The 23690-nt window shown below is 43.5% G+C and overlaps 1 protein-coding gene across 1 annotated transcript in view; it reads left to right on the top strand.

Annotated features, from left to right (window-relative positions):
• The first annotated feature begins 276 nt into the window (after positions 1 to 276).
• ARHGAP20 (Rho GTPase activating protein 20) overlaps positions 277 to 23690 on the top strand; it is a 58070-nt gene continuing 34656 nt past the window's right edge. The window contains exons 1-2 of the mRNA XM_063394614.1: positions 277 to 609; positions 10361 to 10446. Coding sequence (XP_063250684.1) covers positions 568 to 609; positions 10361 to 10446 — 128 coding nt within the window. The 5' untranslated portion in view covers positions 277 to 567. The remainder of the gene's footprint in view (positions 610 to 10360; positions 10447 to 23690) is intronic.

Here is a 23690-nt window from a genome sequence, read left to right as displayed (position 1 = left end):
GAGAGGGGCCCGGCGCGGCAGAGGGGGCGTGGCCTCGGAGGGTGTGTCCATCGGGGGCGTGTCCCGCGCGCGGGGGGCGCGGCGCGGCGCGGCGCGCCCTGTCCATGGTGCGGGCGGCGGCGCGGGTGTCGCCGCGGCGGGAGCGCGGCGGCGCGGGGCTGTATGGACGTGATGTCCCCGCAACAGGAGCACCTCGGCCCGGGCCGCTCGTCCTCGGTGAGCGGCGAGAGCAGGGGCTTCGCCGCCGCCGATAGTAAGAAGGTGAGGCCGCCCCCGCTGACCACACGGGAAAGCGCCCCCCGGCCCTCGCCCCTGTCCCGGCGCTTTCCGCGGCGGGCACCGCAGGTCAGCGCGGCCCCATCCTGCGCTCCGCCGCGCCATCTCCCTGGGTCCTGCACGCCGCCGTCGGAACCGGGGTCGGGGGAGCCGCAGGCGGAGCCGGGGCCGTCGGCGGGCAGGGTTCGTGGACGGGCTCCCCGGGGAGCTGGGAGTGCGGCAGAGCCCAGAGTGGCCGAGGGGCTTCCGACGGGTGGACAGCCCGGGGACCTCAGCGCGGTGACTGCACGCATGTCCCGGGAGCACAGGGAGGCTGCTGCCTGGGTGTCCGGGGTGGGTAAGGAGCGCCGCTGTCCCGGGGAGCTCGGGAAGGGTTTGCTGGGTGCTGTTCCGTGCAGTCACAGGGCTGTGCTGCATGGGTTTCCCGGTCATTGCCGCGGAGGGTGTTGCTGCATGGATGTGCTGGAGCAATAAGGGGGTTTGCTACATGGATTTCGTGGGGAAGCCTAAAAGACGTTTTGCTGGGTGGATTTCTGGAGGTTTTGCTCGGTGGGTATCAGAGAGAGCTGGGGAAGGGTTTGCAGACTGGTTATCCCGGGGATCTAAAAGGGATCTGCTGCATGTGTGACTGGAGAGAGCGAGGGAAGGGTTTGGTAAAGATGAGGATATTTGGTGGCTGCTCTCGCACGTGCTTTGTGCAAGATAAATATAAGAGGCTTCCTGAAGAAGCACCTTGTGCAAAGTGTATACAGCTGATAGCAGAAGAGTCTCGTCCCATCTTCAAAACTGGTTGTAAAATCTGTTCAGTGTCTCAAATTGCTATTCAGCATCTGACACAATCAAGTGCAAAACGCTCTCTTCTGCATACTGCCAAGCACTTGTTTCTGCCTTCTAGTTAGCTGTAACAAGCGAGCTGTAATAACCAGATTCTTCCTGCTATATAAAACAGGAATTCTTTTTTTTCTCTTGGGTTTAACAAGTGCCGTAGTGTTTTTCTGTCCAAAGTAGAGCTGGTACCTTGCTGCCTTGCAGATTTTGCTTCACAATGACGTTTAAATCTATTCACTGCCTTGTCTTTAGAGGTGCACTTCAGACAACAGCCAAATAGGCTGGCAGGATTAGAATGACTGGCCAGGTTTCAATGTCCCCATGTAAATCTGCCCACCTGGTGACAATTTAGGATGGTAGTAAAGTCTGAGCTTGTGTCTGGTCCTGTGGCTAAGCAGTCACTGGGATTTTGCTGGCCATGGCAGAGCAGTGCAGAGAGAAGTCCTGCTGATGTGTCTCTTCGGGCTGGGAGGTGATCCTGTGTGTTTTCAGGGGTTGTGCCATGTGTGCTGTGTTCCACCAAGCCACATAGTGCTCCAGCCTGACTGCAGCCCTGGGGACCTCTTCTTACGGCAGCTGCTGTCAGTGGTGGAATGGTTGCCTGGAGAGAGTTTGGCCAAGATTTCTACTACACTTTGCTGCAGTTAATACCTGGTTGGTTTCTGAACTGGGCATGTGATACACCTACACAAGGTGGTGGAGTACCTTCTGCTGCCCAGCTTAGCAAAATGTTGGAGTACATACCCTCTCCAAGTACTGTGATCTAAATTGAGATGGCTACTGCAGCTTTGATTTTTATCAAACATTTATTTCATTTTTGCTGAAGCCAGAAACCCGTGTACCTTCCAACCTGTCAGAGCCCTGATGCTATGCACCCACCTGAAATGAGAAGTTATGTTCAAGTACTGTGAAGATGAACGTTTTTATTGTGCAAGCTCCACTTCATTATTCAGCATTCTGAGGACAAATATTAATGGTAGCACTTGTGTTTCCTATTCCTGCTCCAAAGAGCCCACAGTCAAAGGAATGCAGACCTTGTTTTTGCCAACGCTGACAAGAGAGCAGGGATATTACTTTTTACGGATCTTGGCAGCCCTTTTGGAATTCCTCAGCATGGAGGCACATGCAGTGGGGGTACAGATGGAGATCCTCCTGTGGAGAAGCAGCTTGAGACCCTGGCAGCACATGGCAGCTTTGTACACCATGCACAGCCAACACTGGCAGCCACCAACATCCAGCCAACAGCTCAGCTGCTTGTCCATGGTTGTGGTACTTCCTTGAGACTACTAGCATGCCACCTCTTTATGCCTCTCTGAGGAAGAAGATTCCTAACTTTATCCATGTACAGGAGAGGAGTATTCCTAATTTTGCCTGAAGCTGGATCTCAGTGACAGTTCAAGGATTTCTTTTACTATTTGGGTCCTTTGGACTCTATATATACCTCGGTGTTCCTCTTCCACTGTCTTCCACTCAGTGCCAAAGCATCATTTTTTTTCACAATACAGAAAACTGTTTTTGGTACCAGGGAGATCACCTTGTTTGCATTGGTTACATACTCTGAAATGGAAGAATGTGTTGGCAAGAAATCAGTTTTGATACTGGTGACACAGCATGTCAAGTTAAACAGTTTGGTTGCAAATATGTATTTAATATCAACTGTTTTATTTTCTGGCGAAAGCTACCCCTAAATATGTGATGCTAGGCGACCACTGAACCTTTCTGCCTTTTTATTATCATGACTATATTTTCTCAAATTAGCTGAGATTTGCTGCATTGTTCTGTGGTTTTCTGAACTCCTACTTCGTCTGCTTGGCTGTCAAAACAAAGCTGAAGGATCATGTGCTTGATCACACCACAGAACCACAATAGGGACAGAAAATGTTTGGGCCTTTTTTCATATATTTTATGGGACCATCTAAAATAATATCCTGGAAACATTTCTTTGCCTATTCTTGGCATGCAAAATAATTTGCACTGCTAACCTACCTCACAGTCTGTGGGAGGTTCTCTCTGTTAAATCCTTACAAGGCACTCAAGACACTGCTAAAAGGTGACATTGAAGTGCAGTGTTTTATTTAATGCTTTTGGAAAATTCTGGGCTAGTTTCCCTCCTTCACTGGACTTAGTGGAGTCACTGGAGTCACTATGTGTGACTGACCTAGAGAGTTTTGTATTGACTGTTAGCTTAGTAACCAATACCAGTAAATTGACGCAACTCTGAAGTGGATTGAAGTAGCATGAGTAAAAGTGAATACAGTGATAGAACTTATCTCTAAAATTTGTCAAAACAAACTATGCAGCAGAGATGTCTTTTATGCCAGTGTAACTGTGTCAGCAGTAGCAGCTGGGTCATTTAACCATATTTGTAAGTTTCTGGTGTTTCACTTCCCTTTTCAGAGGGACTAGATTCCAAGCAACCCTGAATATTTTACACAAAACAATATCTGGTAGCACGAGAAGTCACTCCTAGGATTTTTGCCATCTCCTTGAAGATTTCAAGTAACTGCTTAAAATGTTTTGGAGGCTCAGCAATTTTTAATATTTACACCTACAAAGTGTGCAAAAAATTAACCATTTTGAATACTAATCAAAGTAGCATTTATGGTTTGAGACTTGAAATCTGGCAATTCCATCACCATAAATACGTGTTTCTTTGTGATTCTGATCACAAAGGCAGCAACAGTTTACTGGCAGGAACAAGGGAGTTGTAGTGTTCCTCAACAGTGTATTAAATTGATAAATTCAAGCAAATTAATGGCATTGGAAGAGTAATCATACATAATCTTCATCCCTTTTTTATTCTGCAAAGATGAATCAAGTATGTATTTGCCATTATATTTTATGATACCTTCATCTCATGCCAGTAGATGTATGGGTTTTTAACATAAATCTCCTTATGCAGAGATTTCTTCTTCCTGCAAGACTCTGTCCTGTTTCCTATGGTCCTGGCTGAGGATCTGGTGGGTTGTTCTAAAATCACACCTGGTAGTGCTGGAAATTTCAGCCACATAGGGACACTTCTGGCACTATTTAGTGAAGTGATGAACAATTCCTTTCATCCTGCAGGCATATCCTGTAGCTATTTTGTCTCTGATGAGGACTGAAAGAGCCCCTACTTTAATGAAATCACCCATGAAGTGGGTCGTTAAGTTAAAATCACCTTGGTAGGCTGTCCTGGCTTATGGTAACTTATTCTTGTGATGTGCCTCCCGGTGCTGCTGTAATTATGAACTGGTGTTAGCAGTCCTTCATTTCTCTGTCCATGAGAGAAACTGAAAATTATGCAGAAAACAATATGTTCTAGTTCCTGAGTTTCCTATTCCTGGGATTTTTGTTTGCCCCTCCTGGTGGCAGTAGGAAAGAGAGGGGCATGATAGGTCATATCCATGACCTATCCAAGAATCGCAAATAATATCCAAGAATTGCAAATAACAAATTATTGCTTCTTCATTTAATGTTGTTTGAAGTATGGATGTGGAATGAGGGGAATCTTCTCTCTCTGTCGTCTCTAAACTGCTCCTGAGAAAGTCTTTATGTGCAGAAACTGGGGCAGAATTTTATCCATGTATTCACCTTCCTGCTTTGTGGCAGGCTTGAAAGGAAACCCTGGGCTTCAACAAGACCACCGCAAACAGAGTCACTGGTCTGAGCTGTGCCCTCACTCACCGTAGGACCCACAAGCAACATATTTGATGTTCCCCTCCTTTATGATGTTTTTACTAATCTTTCACATCTCCATCTTGTGATGTAGATGAGTGGAATCCTTTGAAGACATCCATATCAGTGCTTCCAAAGATTTGTATCCTTTGGGAAGTTGTTGGTGAAACATGTTTTGCTCTTAGCTTCTTTTATCCATTTTTCTTTCTACTCTGAGATGGCTTTCAGTCTTTGCTGTGCTCTCTAGCAGCTGCTAGATGATGAACCAAACCCACAATGATGTGGTTTTGGTTCCACTGTGTTGATAGCTCTTTTCTCTTGTGCTCCTGTAGTTGTTTTCTCCACAATTACCCATCCTAAAATGGCTTTCTTTCCAGGAAGGTCCTTGTAAGTAAAAGTATTCTGCCAGCATAAACAAAAGCACATAGCTCTGCCTTTATGGTAAATGGTCTTTCTGTGGGACCTACATCTCTGCTGCTTGAGCCAACAGTTCAGATGCAGTCATCTTCTTACCCTGAGAAGTTTCTGAGGGCTTGAGAATGTTATAGGTCAGCATAGGTCCATTTCTTGCCTTAACAAAGTATAAGAGTTTATTGTTATTTTTGGTACTTTTTGACAACCCTAGTCTGTAAGTCTAACAAATACTGGATTATAGTATGCAGGAAAATATAAATCTGTTGCCTCTCATAAGTGGCCCGGTGATACAGGGGTAAGAGTGATGCCCAGTTGTCCTGGAAAATTAACTGCTATATGCTGAGGGTTATTTTGATTCTTTCGTTGTCAGGCAGTTAGCTGAACTTTGCCTCACAGTTTTCGGTGAGGATTTGTTGTCTGTGCTTTGGTTCATATCTAGCTAAACCAGGAATGTGTGCCATAGATAGGTTTTGTTGCTCAGACAACAAAAGCAGAATTTGCAAGGGTGAAATCCCTCACAGTTATTAACTTAAATACATTTAGAAAGTAGGATTTGTTAAAATCAGACTTCCTTTCATTAGAAAAATAAAGCAGTGAAAGGGAGAGCTTAGCCACCTGAAAACAATCCTCAGCTTGAGGCACTGGCACATCTGAGGGTTGTCCCTGTCACCCAGTTAAATGACCCAGGCAGATGTCCCAGCCTTGACCCATTTCTGGAGTGAGCCTGTAAATCAGGAGCCTGAAATCCTTCAGTGTCTGAGGAAGCTTTAACAGGGTTATCTGCACATTGCTGAGAAGGCATTTCTGCTGTGTTTACCTGTCGCTCAGGAACTAAGTTTTTCAACTGTTTTGTTTGAGTCTCTTCAACAGACATCTATTAACATTGTTTTCTCATCTTAAGCTCAAACCATTGCAAGAAGACAGTTTTTCCCTGTGTTACTGAGCACATACATTTTTCTGTTCCCTGTCCTTTGCTCAGATAGCAAGGAGAGGATTGATGAGGATTATTTTCTTGGTCACCTTACTTTTATTTTACATCAGTGGAGGAAAACTTCTTCAGACAAGAGGAACAGTGCCCTAAATTGTCCTCTCTGTCAGCTATAAAAGGAGCACAGGGCAAGCAGCTCAGGTGTGTGAGTCAGAGGCTGGGGGAGAGGAATCTTCCTGCATGGGTCAGGCAGCAGAACCTGGCAGTGTGGGCAATGATTCCTGAGGAATCACCATGCACTGTCCCTGTCATAGCCCGCCTGATCTGACCTCCCGCGCACCTGAGATAGCTGCAGCGGGGTATCCACTCACTGCATGGATTGTTAACTTCTCTAGACACTTGAAAATATTATAAACATTCTGTATGTATTACTTAAGTTACTTGTCATCACAAAATTAATAGTAAGTACCGTTAGTTTTTTTCATACATTCTTTAATTCACGCTCTGCTATTCTCTTTAGAAGTGCAGTATAGTAAAGCAGTACACATAAAGTGCAGGAACGGTTCCAGGTTTTTTGATCTTATCATGTTACCTTTTCCACAGTGGAAATGAATATTGTAACTGGGCAATATATTAATTTATATAAATTTCATATAGTACCATCATCCACTTCAACTGCAAGGCAAAATTAGTTGAATATTGGCATCTAGGAATAGATTTTTCCTCCAGCTGATGACTTGTGAGATACTTGTGCAAGTTTTACTGTAATCCACAGTGATTCTGATTCCTGAGGAGACACAGCATATTTTCAGTGATAGTTTACAAGCTTTCTGTCCTCAGCATGGTGGACTGATCTTCTCATAAACCACCTACCACCAGTTTACAAAACAGTGTGTCAGATTGTAGGTCTGATCGATATCTGGTGTAAATTCATTATTTTCCAGTCTACAGGCCTATGAGTTTTTTATACCAGATGAGAAACTGGCTAAATACTACCACCAGTCCAACAACTGAAAATGCAGAACCTTTTTGTTTCTGTTAAAAAGTCAAGACAACCACAACCAGAAATGCAGAAAGTATGAAGTTAAACCTGAATTGGAGGGGAGGGGGCAGGAACTCAAGCTTTTGTGTGAAAGGAAGGCAGAAATAACTCTAGTTTGTCCTGACTGACACAAGATTATCATCTTTGCATCTGGCACACTGTAAACATTCATTATAGATACTTGATTTTATGATACCTTTCACATGGGTGTGACTCAGCTAGCAAATATGAGAATTTCTGTGTTGACCTTTCTAATATTTACATGAAAAAGATAGGAGGTAATGATGTGGGACACATGTTGAGAAATGCTTCTCTGTGTTCCATGCTTAGATAATTGGTCAGTGCATCTCTTTTTCCTCCCAAACATCTGCTCTCACTACAGCTGTTCAGGATATGCTTCCTCTTCCCCATATTGCCATCCTTGCACATAGTAAAAGCAATAAAAATGAGGATAGCAGGCAACTGTATCCAACTTAATGAAAAGTGAATTTATCCTCTCCCTTCTCAAAGTGAATCAATTCAAGTTGTCATGATGGCCACTTATTTTCTCTTCCCAAGCTCTGTGCATAGCAAAATAAAAATAAAACACCCCATTTTGTCTGTAACCAATGTCTCTCTGTAATGTATTTATTTGCATACAGCTGACCTGACTCACTTGAGTGCTGTGAAAATTTTCCTTTTCTCATCAGTGATCCTTTTATGCTTGAGACTGTTTTTTTTTCTGTTAACATTTGCTTAGTAGCTGTGCTGAGAGTTTGCCAGAGAGGCTGTGGAATCTCATCCTTGGAAGTAACACAGACCTGCACTGGAGGTGGCTCACCGTGGCCCACTTGAGTGGGTCTTGCTGTCAGCAGGTTCAGAGAGGCTGGATCAATTCAGAGAGGCTGGATCAATTCAGAGAGGCTGGATCAGTTCAGAGAGGCTGGATCAGTTCAGAGAGGCTGGATCCCAGTTCTGCTGAGTTCCCCTCAAACCAGGATTATCTCTGCCAGTTATTTGAGCTCTTACTAAACTTGCTGTAGTCTAGACTTAACTTTGGCCTTCAGACATTTGAGTCAAGACTAGAGTCTCGGCACAGGTGCTATTCAGCACTGCTAACCCAAGCATGAAAAAAAAAAGCTGTAATTGCCATGGATTTTAATATACTGCAGGTTTTTTTCCAGTGGCTTTCATTTTAGACCTGAAGATCTCTTTGAAAATGTAATCAAACTTCCACTGCATTTGCAGGAGCTGAGATGCTTCAGTTTTTACCCCCACAAAACCCATCTGCCCAGTAATGAGTAAATTGCAGTAAATTTACCACTGGGAGTTGATGCTTTATATAAACTCCTAAAATCTGCCTGTTGTGTGACATATGTGTCTGGTCTTCTGTAGCATGTTACACTGCATTGCTACACAGATCTCTTTTTATTTTTGTATTTGTGGGTATGCTACTTTTAAAACCTCAAACAGCTTTTCCGATTTGCTAGCAGTAAGACAAAGAGATTTAATTCACTAAAACAATTAATCTTATTTATTTAAAAAACTTAAAAATGGGCATCTCTTTTATTAGTAATCTTTTATTATGCAGTTATAGTGTAATTGGAGACAGCTAAATGTTTCTAGACTTAATTTATCAGTCTTGAGAAGGTTATTTTTTGATAAAATAGGAAGGAGGGGATAATTCTTAAAGGTGAATTGAAGTTATGCAGTTGAGTTTATAACAATTGCTGCACAATAGCTGTAACTGAGTGACAAAATAAACAAGCGTGCTCTACATCAATAAAGAGAGAACCAAAAAAATGACACAATAACAGATGGACTGCAGTGAGTAAAGGCAGCGCACTTGTCACAAGTGAATAAAATACCTAGAGTTCAGTTTCTCTGAGAGGAGCACACTGTGCACCTGCCCAAACAAAATGTATGTCACATCCAGCACAGACATTGGCAGAAGAATCAGTTGTTCTGACTGTCCTGGCGTATTTGTCCTGGTAGTCAGTGGTTATTTTTGGTACAAAGGAAGAGAGTAATTCTTTGTGATTAGCTGACAACAGAGACTTCAGGACTGTCAAAGGTTCACCTGTTTGTGGGCTCTCAGTGGTGGCCAGGGCAGTGTAAGGTACCTCTGCATCCTTGCGTATTCTCCTGTCAGGGTCTCAGGAAGAGTTTGACCGTGGTTCTTTTGTTCACCACTTTATTCTGAAAAGTTTTTGAGCTAAAAAAGGTAACAGTCACCCTTCTGGTGGAGGGTCAGTGAGAGGAGAGGTCATGCACCTTGGCAGCAGGCTGCACAACCGGTTCAAGGCAGCCCTACAGGGTTTGGGCCAGGACTACTCAGTCCTGCTTCTGGCTGCAGGAGGAAGACTGAATGCATCCTGGTGAATACATTTGTGTTCAGGGAAATGTGTGTTTTTGTCTCCTGTGGGTGCTTTTGAAAATTTCTACCTCTGGGGAAAATGGTGGTATTTATTTACTCAGTGTTTTTATTGTAGTGTTCAACTTCACTGACTGGAAATCTATGCTCCCTTGTTAGCTACTGACATTTTAATCTCTTCCTTGTGCTTTTTCTTTTTTTTTTTCCCTGTGGTGTTCTCTGTCTTTGAGTGTCTCCTTTTTCTCATTCTCTTCCTAGTTCTGTGCTAACAACTATCCTGCCTCTCTCTATTTTGTTTCTCTCCTACATTATCAGGAATGGAAAAAATGTCATTGTTGACTACTGAGGGATAAAATACAATGCTCCAGATAGATTAGTAGGGAAGGAAAATGCTCTCATCTTTAAAGATTTGTTAAAAAGGGTAGCCTAATGTAGCATGTAAGGTCAGATGGGTAGAATCCAAACGTTAATTTATGGTAGGTGTCAGATCTGACACAGAAATGTGTGAAGCATTTGAAATTTAAACCACTGCCTGGATATTTGATAAATTTAAAGTACAATAAATTACTAAAGGACAAAAAAGTGGTTGAGGACCAGCTCTAGGTGTTTATTTCATGTGTGCAGGTTACCTCAAGTATCTGTGTATAGACACTAATTTTCAGCTTTTCTTTGCAGTGGCTTTCTGGTAATGCATCTGCTTTTCTTGCCCTGTGATATTTTCTCCCTCCAGGGTTGCTGAAGGCAGTAACTTAGCCTTTTTCCCATTGTCTGAAATCAGAGTCTGGCTGTGACCAGTCTGTATGCATGCAGTTACTGTTCTGAATCTCACCTGTGATTTCGTTTTGTTTCTCTTTCCAATCAGAAAATGAAGAGTTTGGCCCAAAGACGCCAGTCTGCACCATCTTTGATCTTTGTCAAAGCACTCAGCAGATCTAGATCGGCCTCAAGGTGAGTCAGTGAGTTTTGCTGGCTGTAATGTTTGGCAGTTTCTCAGCCCAAAACTTGAAATGCTTTTGAACTATTGTCCACACCAGGTTGTTGAACACCATTCAGGCTCCTCGGTAGCTGCACAGCTATAAAGCCTGCTGAAAGATGTGACAGATCCAGCCCAGGCACAGGGCTGAGCTCCTAGACGGAGTTTCCCCCTTGCTCCCACACTGGGCTGTTTATACCTGACTGGGTGGGCAGGGCTGCTCTGCAATTTGTAACCGGGCATGCGACATTTGGGCTGCTCAGCTGTGAGCAGTTTGTGACTGGCTGTGATTGCCTGCTGCAGAGACAGCATGGGCAGAAGATGAATGCTTGTTGCCTTGGACACTTCCACAGTGTCAGGCGTAACTGCGGATTGTTCATTGTAGAACTGCGCGATTTAATTTAAGCTGAGATTCTTCCATCATTGCCTGCTGCATGGTAAAGGCTCTCCAGGGCTTTGAAAGCACCTGCTGATTTGGGACAATGTGGGCCAGGATCTCGTGATCACAGCCTTCCCCTGTCCAGTATTAGCACTTGTGGAGTTGAATATGTGGGTGTTAAGCGTTCAGCCTTTTTTGTCCTTGTCTTCTGCCAGGGTGAGCCATCCTCCCTCCATCCCTCTCCTTCCTGCAGTGTAAAGCTGCCATAGAAATGGAAGTTTCTATGGAACTAGTTCCCTGTCCAGCCCCAGCCTTGACCTGCCATTTGAACTGCTCTGCATACATAACTTTTTTCTCCCTGCACTACAGTTCATTAGACTTTAAACTTACAAAATGTGTTTATCAAGAAGTAAACCATCTGGTAGGCTGTTAATGCTTCCAGCTGTGTATTGCTCTTTATGAAGAAATGTTATTAAGGGAAATAAAAGTATGCCTTTGTAAGGATTTTTTCCTACTCTGTGGTGTGTTGGGTAATCAGTAGGTGGGCTTTGGAAAGTTTTTTGTCTTTAAAGCAGTTAATACCTGGTTTGACATCATGCAGAATTCCACAGTATTTCAGAAACTTGTGAAAGTATTCTGTGAAAAAATCAAAGTTGCAAATTAGGAAAGTCAAAATTCATCTACCTGCTGGTTTTTAGACATGAATATTTTTCTTCAGTTCTGCTTTTTCAATTTACTTTATTGCCTGCTCCGTAAGTATCAGAAATCAGAAATAGCTGGAGAGACACTGAGCGTAATACATACTACATTTTCACCTAAGAATTTCATGCTTTCTTAAGTGTCTTGCTTGTATAGCCCAGATCAGAATGATTTCCAAATCTAGTGTGTGAAAAGATTCTTTTGTAAGGCCAGTTGGCAGAAACTGTGTGGTAGAGAGGACCGAAGAGGGGAATGCGTTTCCTTCTTCTGCAGTAAGCAATGCTTATCCTATGCAACAAATGATGTTGTTTTCACAACTCATGGATGCTGCCTCAGTCATGTCTGTCCTCTGCCTGTGGCATGCAAAATTTAGCTGCTTCTGTTGTTTTGAGCTGAAGTCTGTGGCCTTCGTGAGAGGTATTGGATGAAGTCTGAGGGTGCTGAAGTCAGAGCAGGTGATTTTGTAGCTTCAGAGTCTTCCAGTTTAGGGGGTGACGCTTTGGATGGTGTTTATTATTGTTCACAGGAGCAGCAATTCTCACCTGTGCCTGACTTCCTTGTTTGGCTGTGCAAAGCACATTCCTCTTCATCACCAAACTGGTGGATGAGTTTGATCTTTCCACTTGGTTTGTTGTGTAAATGCTTAACTCTGGTGAAGTGCTTTCTCTGAAGGAGAGCTGAAGAGCAACAAAATGACTTCTTATGTTTTCTAATCTCCTCCAAACGTTTTACTTCAGACCTGTCTCTGCTCTTGATTCTTATGGATACAGCCAGCCTGCAAAATCTATTATTCTTCTCTGGCAGTGAACCTTAATACTGGAACTCCATAACACTTACTTGTTAATGGTTGATTAATGACTTGTAGATAATAAAGCTCCTATCTGAAGTTAACAAACATCTGTGACGGATTTATTTGAATACTCTCACCTCAACAGCTGGCTCACCTCAATATTTGTTGAAATTAATGAACAAGTGCAAAGTTTAAAAGGGCAGGAAATACTTAGAAGCCAAGTCAGTTTGTATTTTTATACCACTTTATATGTCAGGTGTCCCTGGTTAATATACAGGGCACTTTCATAAAACGTAGTGGCACTTTGGACAGACTTACTCTGGGGCATTTTAAAGTTTATTAATGCTATTTAGTCAAAGAAACCATGGTGACATCTGGAGATGGCTATTTAGCTTTCAGAGGACTAAGGTTTTTGATGGTGGTGTTAGCTGTGATGACACACGGATGTGAGCAAGACAAGATGATCTAGCTGGGAAAACCAGATCCTTGCTTGTGCCAGTCCTGAAAAAGAAGCAAGCCTTGTGTGCTTAAAAGTTTGTAGTCTTTTTCTCTGGCTATATCATTTGGTTTAATAAACATTCAGCTTTTTTTAGAAATCTTACCTTGCTTCGTCAATCATATAGAAGGAGTTACATGACATTTGGCCTATAAAAGAATTCTGGGATGGCTGTATAGCATGGTGGTGCATAGAAGGGAAACTGCACTGTAATCCATGCTTCACTTGACTTGTACCTGCAGGCAGAAGAGAAACATAGTAAAAAGTATAGATATTATAGTGGAATTTGGGCCAAGAGATGAAAATACGTAGACTGCCATTGCCACCTGTTTTTTTCTCTTCCTTTTTTTTTCTGTACATCTTCTTTTTCATCACAAAATTGTGATGAATAGCTGGGTAAAGACTGTTCCATGTCATCAGATGTACTCTTCGGAAGCACTTTGAGCAAGGTTATTGTAGAAATACACTGGAGAAGTAAGCTTTTGGTATTTTTCTTGGCTCATAAATATATTCAATTGTTAACTCCATTAATGTGTATGAAATCAGCAAAGGATTTGGGTTAGTTATATTTGTTCCTGGATTTGTTCCACAACTGTAATTTTCCTCTTACTTTTTCTTGGTGTCTTTTAGTGAAACCTGCACAACTTAGTGATACAGTTCAGTGCAATACAAATTACATGCTTGAAATGTCTGAGGCCTAGATTTAAAGCATCAGGTATTGTCATCTCAAGTAATTGATACAGAATAATAAAAACTTGTTTCAAGCCAGATTTTCAGCTTTTGTTCTGCTGTCCCGCAAAACAATTTTCACATGTGACAAAACCCAAGTTTTAGCTCTGCATTGGTGGTCTCCTGCTTGCATCTCTAATATTGCACAGGGACAGCCAAACTCTGTGCTGCAGTGGCCAGCAGCTTCCCCTTTTCTATTGCACACCTCAACGGATCTTTGAAAGTGATATTTTTACATGCTGAAACCAAGGAATATAATCTCACAATTTCTGAGTCTGGAAGACTATTTATAGATCTGTGTGTCTGCACATTAAAGGTGTTAAAATACTGAAAATGTAACAACTTATTTTTACAGTATGAAGAGTGTTTATGATGTTATTTTGGTGCAAGCTGGAAGCACAGGCTGTTTTAAAAAAAAATCCCAAAGGATATTTTTTAGCAAGTTTTATTAATAAATCCCGAAAGAACCTGAAAAGGAAGCTCCTAAAATGTTACCCCTACCCAATTTTGTTGTGTGGCTTGTATTGAAGAAGTGGATTGTGGATTGAAGAAGCGGAAGGTAAAAACCGAAGATTTCACAAGTTTCCAAGGTGTTTTCTCCCCTTTTTTTGCATGGAAGTAATGTTATGCCATTCACAGAGAGGCTATTTTTCCTTCTTCCATTGCACAGTGATTCTGGCATGTCATCTTCTAGAGGTCCTGTGCCAAAGGCTAAATATCCCAGATAACGAAGATCATATGTGTAATCTAGTAATACATTCCACTTGGCGCGAGTCAAATACAGACTGTTCCCAGAGTCTTGGACATTGTGTTTTCAGGGTTTCTGTCAGAAGATATGTGGCTGATCCAAGCTATGTGACTAGAAGAAGACAAAAATAGGGACTTTTAATAAATGTAAATTGCCAGAAGGCCTTAACGGTCTCTTTTTCACGGGGAAGATGGGTAGCTGGCGTTTCTGGCAAAACCGATGGCAGGGAGGAAGGGGATAAAAGTCCACTACAAGTAACCAGCTTGTTAGATGGGTATTGCAGCTGCGATGATTTTCCTCGTTGCTCAGTCATGCCCGTGCTAGTGAATAATTTTGCTTCACAGCATAACCTCAGTGCGGTGCGTTCGGCTGGCGAGGCGATGGCGAGGGAGCACAGCCGCCGGGCCGCGCGCCACGGCCGTTGTTACCCGCTGGCTCGGGTCGAGGCCCTGATGCAGAGGCTCTCCTGCCCGCTCCCCTGCCTGCCCATGAGGAGGTGGGTGTTGCTCTTGCACAGCCCCCAGGCACCATGGTTTGCTGGAGCGTGGTCTGTGCATGGCACCTCCCTGGCAGAGGCCACCCCTGCCAGGCAGAGGAGTGGCGCCCTGGGCCAGGGCCGCCACGGCCTGGCCGGCCGATGGTGCCGCTGCTGGTGGGGTACGGCTTAGGGTCAGCCCTGGGGGGGCACGGGCTGGCAGCGCCTCGCCTGTGGGTTTGCAGGGCTGCGAGGGGCAGAGGCCATGCTGTGTGTGTGTGTGTGCTGGTTTCCAGGTGTGCCTTCCACATGTGGGCAGTGGGAATTTGCCTTGGGAGCAGCTGCTCGCCACCAGCGGGGAGAGCGGGGCTCAGAACCAGAGCGAGAGTTGGCATGGACAGGTACCAGCCCGGCTGGCTCCAGCTAGTCATCAAAAAGGAGGGAAAATCCTATTTCTGGAGACTCAGTCACCAAAGCAAATGAAGGTCTATTTACTTCTGGGTCTAATTCCTAGATCAGGATTTTTTCTGAGATTTTTTCATTTCATGGAAAGTTTTGATGTTTTTAACATTTTATGTTTAATCAGAATGGGCAGAAATCTCTCTATGAGAGCTGCCCTGGATTTCTTCTCTCATTATGTCATGTTTCCTTATGTAAGGTAAGCATATGTGAATTTGTAGAAAAATAGTAAATTTTTTTTCATTGCTATTTTGTATTTAATGCTCTTCCTTTTTAATGGAATTACACATAATTAAAACAACTTGTGATGGTATTTTACAAGTTGTCAGTTCCTAGTATACCTAATTCATCCTTGATTAAAGCTAATTATAGCACTGGAGTATGGCTTCCTTGAACCATGTGTTTGAACACAAAAGTTACTTTTATATAATAATAGCTGAGGATAAAATTTTATTAGCTGTTAACAAGGTGAACTTTCGGAGGCCTCAGATGGCCTTTTAACTTAGACATTGGCAATCCTGCCCCTCTGCTGTGTTTTTTCTGTTTTGTTTTGTGTGAGTGTATGTGTGCATATGTTTGTTTTTGATAAAACCCCTCGGTTCTTCATTTACGACCTACAAACTGGCTTTTAGAGATGTTTGTACATCTGGAGATCGAAATGAGCTGCGGCTTTCGGAGATATGCTGCTTTTTTATTAAAGGAAAGGACTAGAGGTAAGAAGAAGGAAGGCTTGGAAGCAGGGTTTTGGAGGGATTGGAGTTTAAATAAGGGATTAATTTTTCAATAAATGACTAATAGTTTAACACTAGTGCCTTAAGCCAATTCCCTTTTAGAAAGTCTTGTGGCAGTATGAAGACAGTGAGGGGCAGTGCTCATCAGGATGAGTGCAGGGCTCTGCTTGTCCAGTTGTCTCAGTGTCCACATGTGCTTTTGGCTGCAGCCCATTTAAAGGACTTTTTGGATTAGGCCTTGAGGTCTGGCAGAATACAGCTGTTGTCCAGCCATTGTGTATTGTTGATTTTAGACAATAAAATCTCTGCCAAGTGGCAGTCTGGCCAAGCAGTTTGGGCAACAGCATACCTGAGGAAATCACAGACCAACTTACTCAGTCTGTTTTGTGATCATTTATCTTGTGTAAACAAGCAGAAAGGCTCTAATGATGTGCAGGCTGATGTGTAGCCTCTGGTGCTCTCACCTCTGACAAGGGCCAGTGTTAAATATCAATTGGACTCTCCTCCAGGCTGATATGGCATTGCTTCTCCTGGTCCAGCTGTGTCCTCGTGGTGCACAAAGCTCCTGGTGAGGAGCTTTAATCACATTGTGGGAGAAACAGTCTATATTTAGGTATCTTCTGTTGCCCATTCTTTAGTGTTTGTGTACTGGGGGATAGATCCAATAAAGAATAATAAGCCTCAAGGGCACGACTCTAAACCCATGACAGGAAGACATCATCTCAGAGGCTTCCTGACCTCCTAAGTGCCTCTGTTCTTTAGGCACTGTCCTGCTGACCAGAGAGCTTACCAAACACCTGGAGTTTTGCTTTTGCACATCCCAGTACAGCATAACTGTTGGCAGCACTGAACAGGTAATTTTCATCATAAGGCACAGAGATGTAGGCGATCCTTTAACAGCTTTTTTCCCCAGCTCAGATCACTAGTGGAGTAGGAACCTCTGACTGACCTGCCCAAGTAGCAGATCAGTAGCAAAACTCCTTGAATAAATACGTGGGCAGTTAGTTGTGGGAGAGCAAACAGGTGCATGTGGCTCCATGTGTGTTCATAAGGAATCTGGGTCACTACGCTTGCCATAGCTGGCAGCAGCAGGCATATCAAGTAATCTCTTCACTGTAATAGGATAATTCCTGTGCTGTTGTACAAGTATCAAAACATAACTCAAAGCCCTGGAAGCAAAGCCAAGCCAGATTTGTTCCTGTTTGAGCTGGACAGGTGAAGTGACAGTCCTGTCTTCCATGGTGGCACCCATATTGGTTGTCCCTCTTAGAGAAGTGGACCTTACAAACTGAAGCCAGTACAGGAGCTGAGCAGATCCTCTCTTCAAGTCTGTGGTGGGGCTTTGTGGAGTTCACCCCACTGTGTCTCACAGCTCATAGAATCATAGGATGGCTTGTGTTGGAAGAGACCTTGAAGATCATCTAGTTCTAACTTCCTGCTGTAGAGACAGGGGCACCTTCCACTAGACCAGGTTGCTCAGGGCCCCATCCAACCTGGCCTTGAACACCTCCAGGGATGGGGTATCTGCAACTTCTCTGGGCAACCTGTGCCAGTGCCTAACCACAATCACAGTATAGAATTCTTCCTTAAGATCTAATCTAAACCTACCTATCTGAATTGCTTCTTTAAAAATGGGAAAATCAGAGCCTACAGAGGAAGGACTGTTGAGCAGGGAAACTTTGAGAGACCATGAGCAGCCCCACTGGTATTACCCGATAATTGAGTGGGGTGACTGCCAGGCAGTAAACCCAGATAATCAACTAGATAATGCCATTTCCCTGTTGAAAGGACATGGTCACACAAGTGCCTTACTCTTGCCCGTGTGTGACAGCCTGTGTGACATATAGCTGGAGATGTTAGGATCAGCAGATACATGTAGGTTCACTGACAGCCATTCGTGATGGTCCAGAAGGGATTTCTAAAGATGTCCACACCAGTCTTTCTACCTGATGTGCACATCAGCTTTAAATTACCTGTTTCTGTACAAATCTGTAGAATGTCCTAGCTATTTTGAGTAACCCAGAATTCTTGGCTGTTATATGACCTGTGCTGACCTCTTGTAATACACTTTATAAGAAGATATATGAAAACCCCTTTTGAATAAAACGTCAGTTTTGTCCATGAGGTAAGTCAAAGTCAATGGAGTTGAGCCAGGCTTTTAAATGTTCCAGTTGTGATTAAGTGGGATTAATTCTCCTAATTGCAATTACTGCTTCTCAAAAAAGTTAAGGTAGGACAAAACCCTTATCCCTTCAGCCAACTAAAATAATGCTGGATCTCCTAGTGGGACTGGGATCCAGGAGTGCTCCTCTGTATACCTCCTCAGAACGTGTAGGAAGAAGCTTGGTTGGTAGTAGCAAAGGTAGCCTGTGCATCCAGGCTTCTTGTAGGCCATGAGAAGCTCCAGAAAGCCCAGACAACCATGGTGCAGAACTGCAGAGCTAGGGTGTTAAAATTTGGGCTTTTCTTTCCCCTCAGTTCATCCTACTTTTTTCCCTACTTTTTTTCTCTATTATCTTTTCTTTTTTTCCCTCCAAAGGTCACTTTTTTTGGTGACTTTTTTTTTCTTTTCTTCTTTTTTTTAATCTGAACAATGAAATCTCTGTTTGGGTAGACAGTGCCTGGAATGGCATTTCCCTGGTGCAACTGCAAAGAGAGAGTAACTCAAGGTGGTGCTGCTATGTCAGTCAGTAAAAGTGAGTGGGAACTGCAGTGGTGAACAGAGGATTGATTCTTCCAAAGGCCAAAAAGCTTTTATTGATTTCTTCATGAGAATGTGTCCTCTCCTAGACGTCTCCCTTGCCCAGGGGGCCTTAGACCAAAACCCCTTGAACTTGCTGACTGACTGGAGAACACCCACATTGCAAGAGCTTTTCAATAGGATTTAAATAACTTACCCTAAATTGTTTTCTGGTGGAAATGGGCAAAATATGACCAAAACGTGTGGTGCTAATTTATACCAATAGAGAAGTTTGCCCTTGTGTTAAATTTTCAGAGAAACACCTTGCAGCTGTTTGTTAAAATAAAACAAAAAGCTTTGGAAGCAAACCAAACCACAAGCGTGTTTCCTGTCTCCAGTCTCCACGCTGTAGTGCATGCTTGCTCTGCAGAGAATATTGTCCTTTTGGCTATGTAAAAATTACTTAAGTGCAGCTTTGTTTACAGTTGAGCTGCCAAGCTTCCATCCTGAAAAGTGTGAGGATTTTGTTTTAATGATGCATTTTACCCTACAGCTATGTGATATTTTACTGCCAGACTACAGAAAAGTAGTCTGTTATGTGCCTCAGCACCTGAAACATTTAGTGCAAACCACCTTATTCTTCATAATAATTTTTATTATGTTTCATAAGGTTTTGACATCATGCAGAGATGATACAAGACAATTTTTAGAATCCCATTATAATTTAAGTTGGAATATTTTCCTCATTATATATTGCATTAAAATGTGCAACACTGAGTTTTAGAAGCAGAGGAGTGATATCCAGTTTCATAAATATAGGTTTTAGCCTTGATTTCTGCCCTAAAATGTAAATTTGTCTTATTTAGCTGAGTAAAACTTGCTCCGAGTCTCAATTAATAAACATCTTCCTTCCATTGTCCAGGCTTGTGCTTGCCCTGCCAGTGCTGGAGAGTGGGTTGCAGCACATTTTGGTCTGAAGTCTTTGTGACCTGTTGGGACTCACTGCTTGATCTTGGGTGTAATTTTCTGAGGTCCAGCTGCTTGCCTGGGTAGAGTGAGGATAGCCCTGTGCCTGAGGCTGTGAACTGAGGCCGATACGTGCTCCAGGTTAGAGGACTCCCTGTGAGATCCAGAGGCACAGTCCATAAGGGAAAATGCAGGGGTGACTGCCCCCTATTTGTTCTAATACATTGCTTGTAAAAAAGAAGTTGCAACCCATAAAGAACACTGGGAAAGTAGAATCAGGCATTGTAAAACCTAGCAACTAATGCTCTTTGAAAAACCAAGCAGATCTCCCTGGTTTCGTGGTACAAAAACGACCGTACCCGCAACGGTGATGGCCTAGGGGACTTTAAAGGAGTGCTGCAGAAAATAGACTTGCTATTTCTGGAATGCTGCGCTGTTTTCACAAAGTGCTGCTTCAACTGCTTAAGATTTGCCGAAGATAACAGCATGCAAACATTCCCAGCATCCTCAGAATGAAGCTCCCTTGGCATAGCAGGGGTCAATTGGCAGCAGATTTTCAGAAATGGGTTGGCAGCCCATGTGATTAAGGGAGTTTCATGCTTCTTAATAAAGTCCCTTCTATAAATAATCCATGTAAGTTTACAACTGCATACTGACTTTGTGCTGGCCCACGTCTTACCTACCACCTTCCTGGAAAACACTCCTACCTTCAAGCTCATACCTTTTGTGCTTTCTTTCACCTTCCAAGTATAATTGTTATTTATTACAATAAAGTGTTGTACAAATGTAGATGAAGTGCATATTGAAGATTTGAAGTGGGTAGATCCTGAACATGTGGGTGACTCGCTAAGGGCACTGGTTGTGGTTTGGAGGCAGTGACAGAAAGGAGCAGTTAGCACCTTTAAAAATGCAGAGGATTTTATATCTCTGTCTCTATATATATCTATAGCTATATATATCTGCCTGTCTAAGTAGGGCTCTGAGTTGCAGATTGCTCCGTGTGGGTGAGCCTTGTCTGTATTACCTTGTTCATGGCAATGGGAGCTGTGAATGCTCGTCCCTGACGCCAGCAGGGATGATGCTGAACAGGCAGTGGAGATGGAGCAGGCTGGACTGAGCAAGTCATGGGAAATGGGCATAGCTGTTGACATCCCTGTTTTCAGCTCCTTACTCCATCTACAGATAGTTTGTGCCAAGCCAGGAGCCATCACAAGGATATCTCCAGATAGGTAGCGTTGTTGAGGAGTACTGTGTTGTATCTCCCTATTTCTTCCCTTTTCCTTTTACACCTGGTTTGAGGGAATGATCAAGACCTTGCACAGGGCTTTGCTTGGTCCTCAACTGTTTTTCAAAGACAAAGCCCCTTGCTGACAGATTTTGGAGGTACATCTGTGAATGGGTGTGGTGCAGTTGTAGCCTCCTTTCTCTTCATGGCCATTCTAGCCTGAGGAGTGATTCTTCAAGCCATATGCTTTAATAAGCTGCCAGCAGGATAGGAACTAAATTAATCAGGAGCATGAACAGGACTATCTCCATTGTCCTCTGTTCAGACCTGGGCATGGGCAGTTGTTTTCAGTGTACAAGAAAAGCTTTTCTTTCATTTAGTTTTTCATTCTTCTCCTTTAGTGTACAGAACCCAACGATGAGGTTTGTGTGATTATTTTTGCAAAGTCTGGGATGATTTTGTCAAGTTGGCTAGAATACATTTCAAGTTACATCCAGATTACCATTTATGATGAAATTCAATGTGTGTTGAAGTCCTAAAGCCTTAACATTGCCCTTTGGTGCACTATAAGGAGTGCTGCACGGTGAGTCAGTACTCACTGCTGAGTTACAGATTTGGTTGGGTTTTTTGTTCCACCTTATCTCACCTTATTTGGTGAGCTCTAGCACACCAAATTGGAGCTATTTGCTTTTGGTTAAATAATTGTTCTCATTGCCTTATTAAGTTAATTACCTTGAATGCAAAACACCCTCTAGCCACAGTATGGGTAACATGTCTGAGTGTTAATGGATTTCCAGCAGTTAACCATCTTGGTTTCCAAGCTCCAGTTAGCAGGTCCTGCCTTCTTAGCAAAAAAAACAGGGAAACAATCTATTAAGCTCCTATTGAAGTTGCTTCTCACAGGACTCTTTAGGAGCTTATGGGTTGGAGTAGGAGGCACAGAAAAATGTGCAAGTATTGTTACCTGATTTCCAGTATAAACTCTATTAAGAAAGTGGAGGAACTTACCTTCTAGATCTTGCTTGCTTTTGTGGGTATCTCTGCTGGTCACAAATGACATGTTTTCCCTGACTGATAATCCAGTTTGGCAAAAATCTGTAATGTGTGAACTGCAGACATTTCTTACAGTGCAGATAGCTGCTGTTTTCACTAGCCTTGAAAGGATGTCGCTCCTGCTTCTCTCAGTGGGCTGCTCTAGCCCAAAGCTGTGATTCAGCGATGGTAAAGTAAGTGCATTACTGAGAGACGCTGAAGTTGAAAGTTCATTTGCTTTATTATTCCTAAAAGATAAATTGCTTATTCTTTAGAGCCATCCACAACTGGCCTTTGAGATATACAAAGTAAGCCTGATGTCTCTGAACATTGTGAGGAAGGTTAGCAGGTGCTCTGCTTGGTGGCTTCTCTAGCCTGTAGCCAAAACAAGGTTAGATTTATGCTGCAAGCTCTGCTCCTGTAGGCAGATCCTCTTCACTATCTTCATAAATGACTTGGACACAGGACTTGAAGGTACACTTACATCAGTTTGCTGATGACACCAAACTAGGAGGAACTGTTGACTCCCTGGAAGGCAGAGAGGCCCTGCAGAGAGACATAGGCAAAATAGAGGCATGGGCAATCACCAACTGCATGAAGTTTAACCAGGGCAAGTGCTGAATTCTGCACCTGGGATGGGGCAACCATGGATGTACGGACTGACTGGGGAATGAGACGCTGGAAAGCAGCTCAGGGAAAATGGATCTGGGAGTCCTGGTCAGTGACAAGCTGAGTATGAGTCAGCAGTGCCCTGGCAGTCAGGAGGGCCAAGCCTGTCCTGGGGTGCAGCAAAAGCAGTGTGAGCAGCAGGTCGAGGAAGGGGATTCTACCCCTCTACTCCACTCTGATGAGATCCCACTTGGAGTTCTGTGTCCAGTTCTGGGGTCCCCAGCACAGAAAGAACACAAACCTATTGGAGCTGGAGAGGGAAGCCATGAAGATTACTAGAAGGATGGAACACCTCTCTTAAGAGGAAAGGCTGACAGAATTGGAGCTGTTCTCAGCCTGGAGAAGAGATCTGTGGAGACCTTAGAGCAGTCTTCCAATACCTAAAGATGGCCTGTAAGATAGGTCTCCTTGAGGGGTGTTTGCCTGGCAAGATTCAAGGTCGGTCAGGTTGGTCAGGGCTCTCAGCAACCTGATGTAGAGGAAGGTGTCCTGGCTCTTTGCAGGGGTGTTGGACTAGATGACCTTTAAAGGCCCCTTCCAACCCAGGCTATTCTGTGACTCTGTGATTGAATGATTCTCTTGAATGGGTCCCTTCCATCTCAGGATATTCTATGTTTCTATGATTGATTGTATGAAAACCCAGTAGAGCCTCTGGTCCTTACTTGAGCTTCGGCACCAGTGGAGGCATGCAGGATTTATACCTACAGTACATATTTGTGAAATGAGTGTAGGCTGTGTTGTTCACTGTAAGAGGAATTTGAATAGGTATTACGTATGTGTTTGACAGACCAAGTGCAGCCTCACAAGTGGCTGGGCTGGTTCAGGTTTCAGCCTTTTGAAGAGCTATCATTTCACTGCTCTGCTGATGAAAAGGTGAATTTCTCACCTACATCTTGAGAAGGACTTCAGAGGTTAAAAAGAGAAATGGCATTTTATTTCAGTAGGTATCGGCTGTGCACTGGTGCTGCATCATAAGAGGAAGTCAACTTTTGTGGCTGCAGAGAGATCATCAGTGGAGAAAGGTTCTGGCAGAGAACAACAACCAAAACAATGGAGTGAGGTTTAGGGTGGAGCATGAGCAGTCTGTGAGAGGGATGTCATATAGCTGAGGTACCTGCAGAAGCTCGTTCCAGCTTAGCTA

The sequence above is a fragment of the Prinia subflava genome, chromosome 3 (assembly GCF_021018805.1).
Source record: "Prinia subflava isolate CZ2003 ecotype Zambia chromosome 3, Cam_Psub_1.2, whole genome shotgun sequence".
Lineage (NCBI taxonomy): Eukaryota > Metazoa > Chordata > Aves > Passeriformes > Cisticolidae > Prinia > Prinia subflava.
The sequence above is the reverse complement of the archived record's forward strand: the minus strand, read 5'-3'. Positions and strand labels throughout refer to the sequence as shown.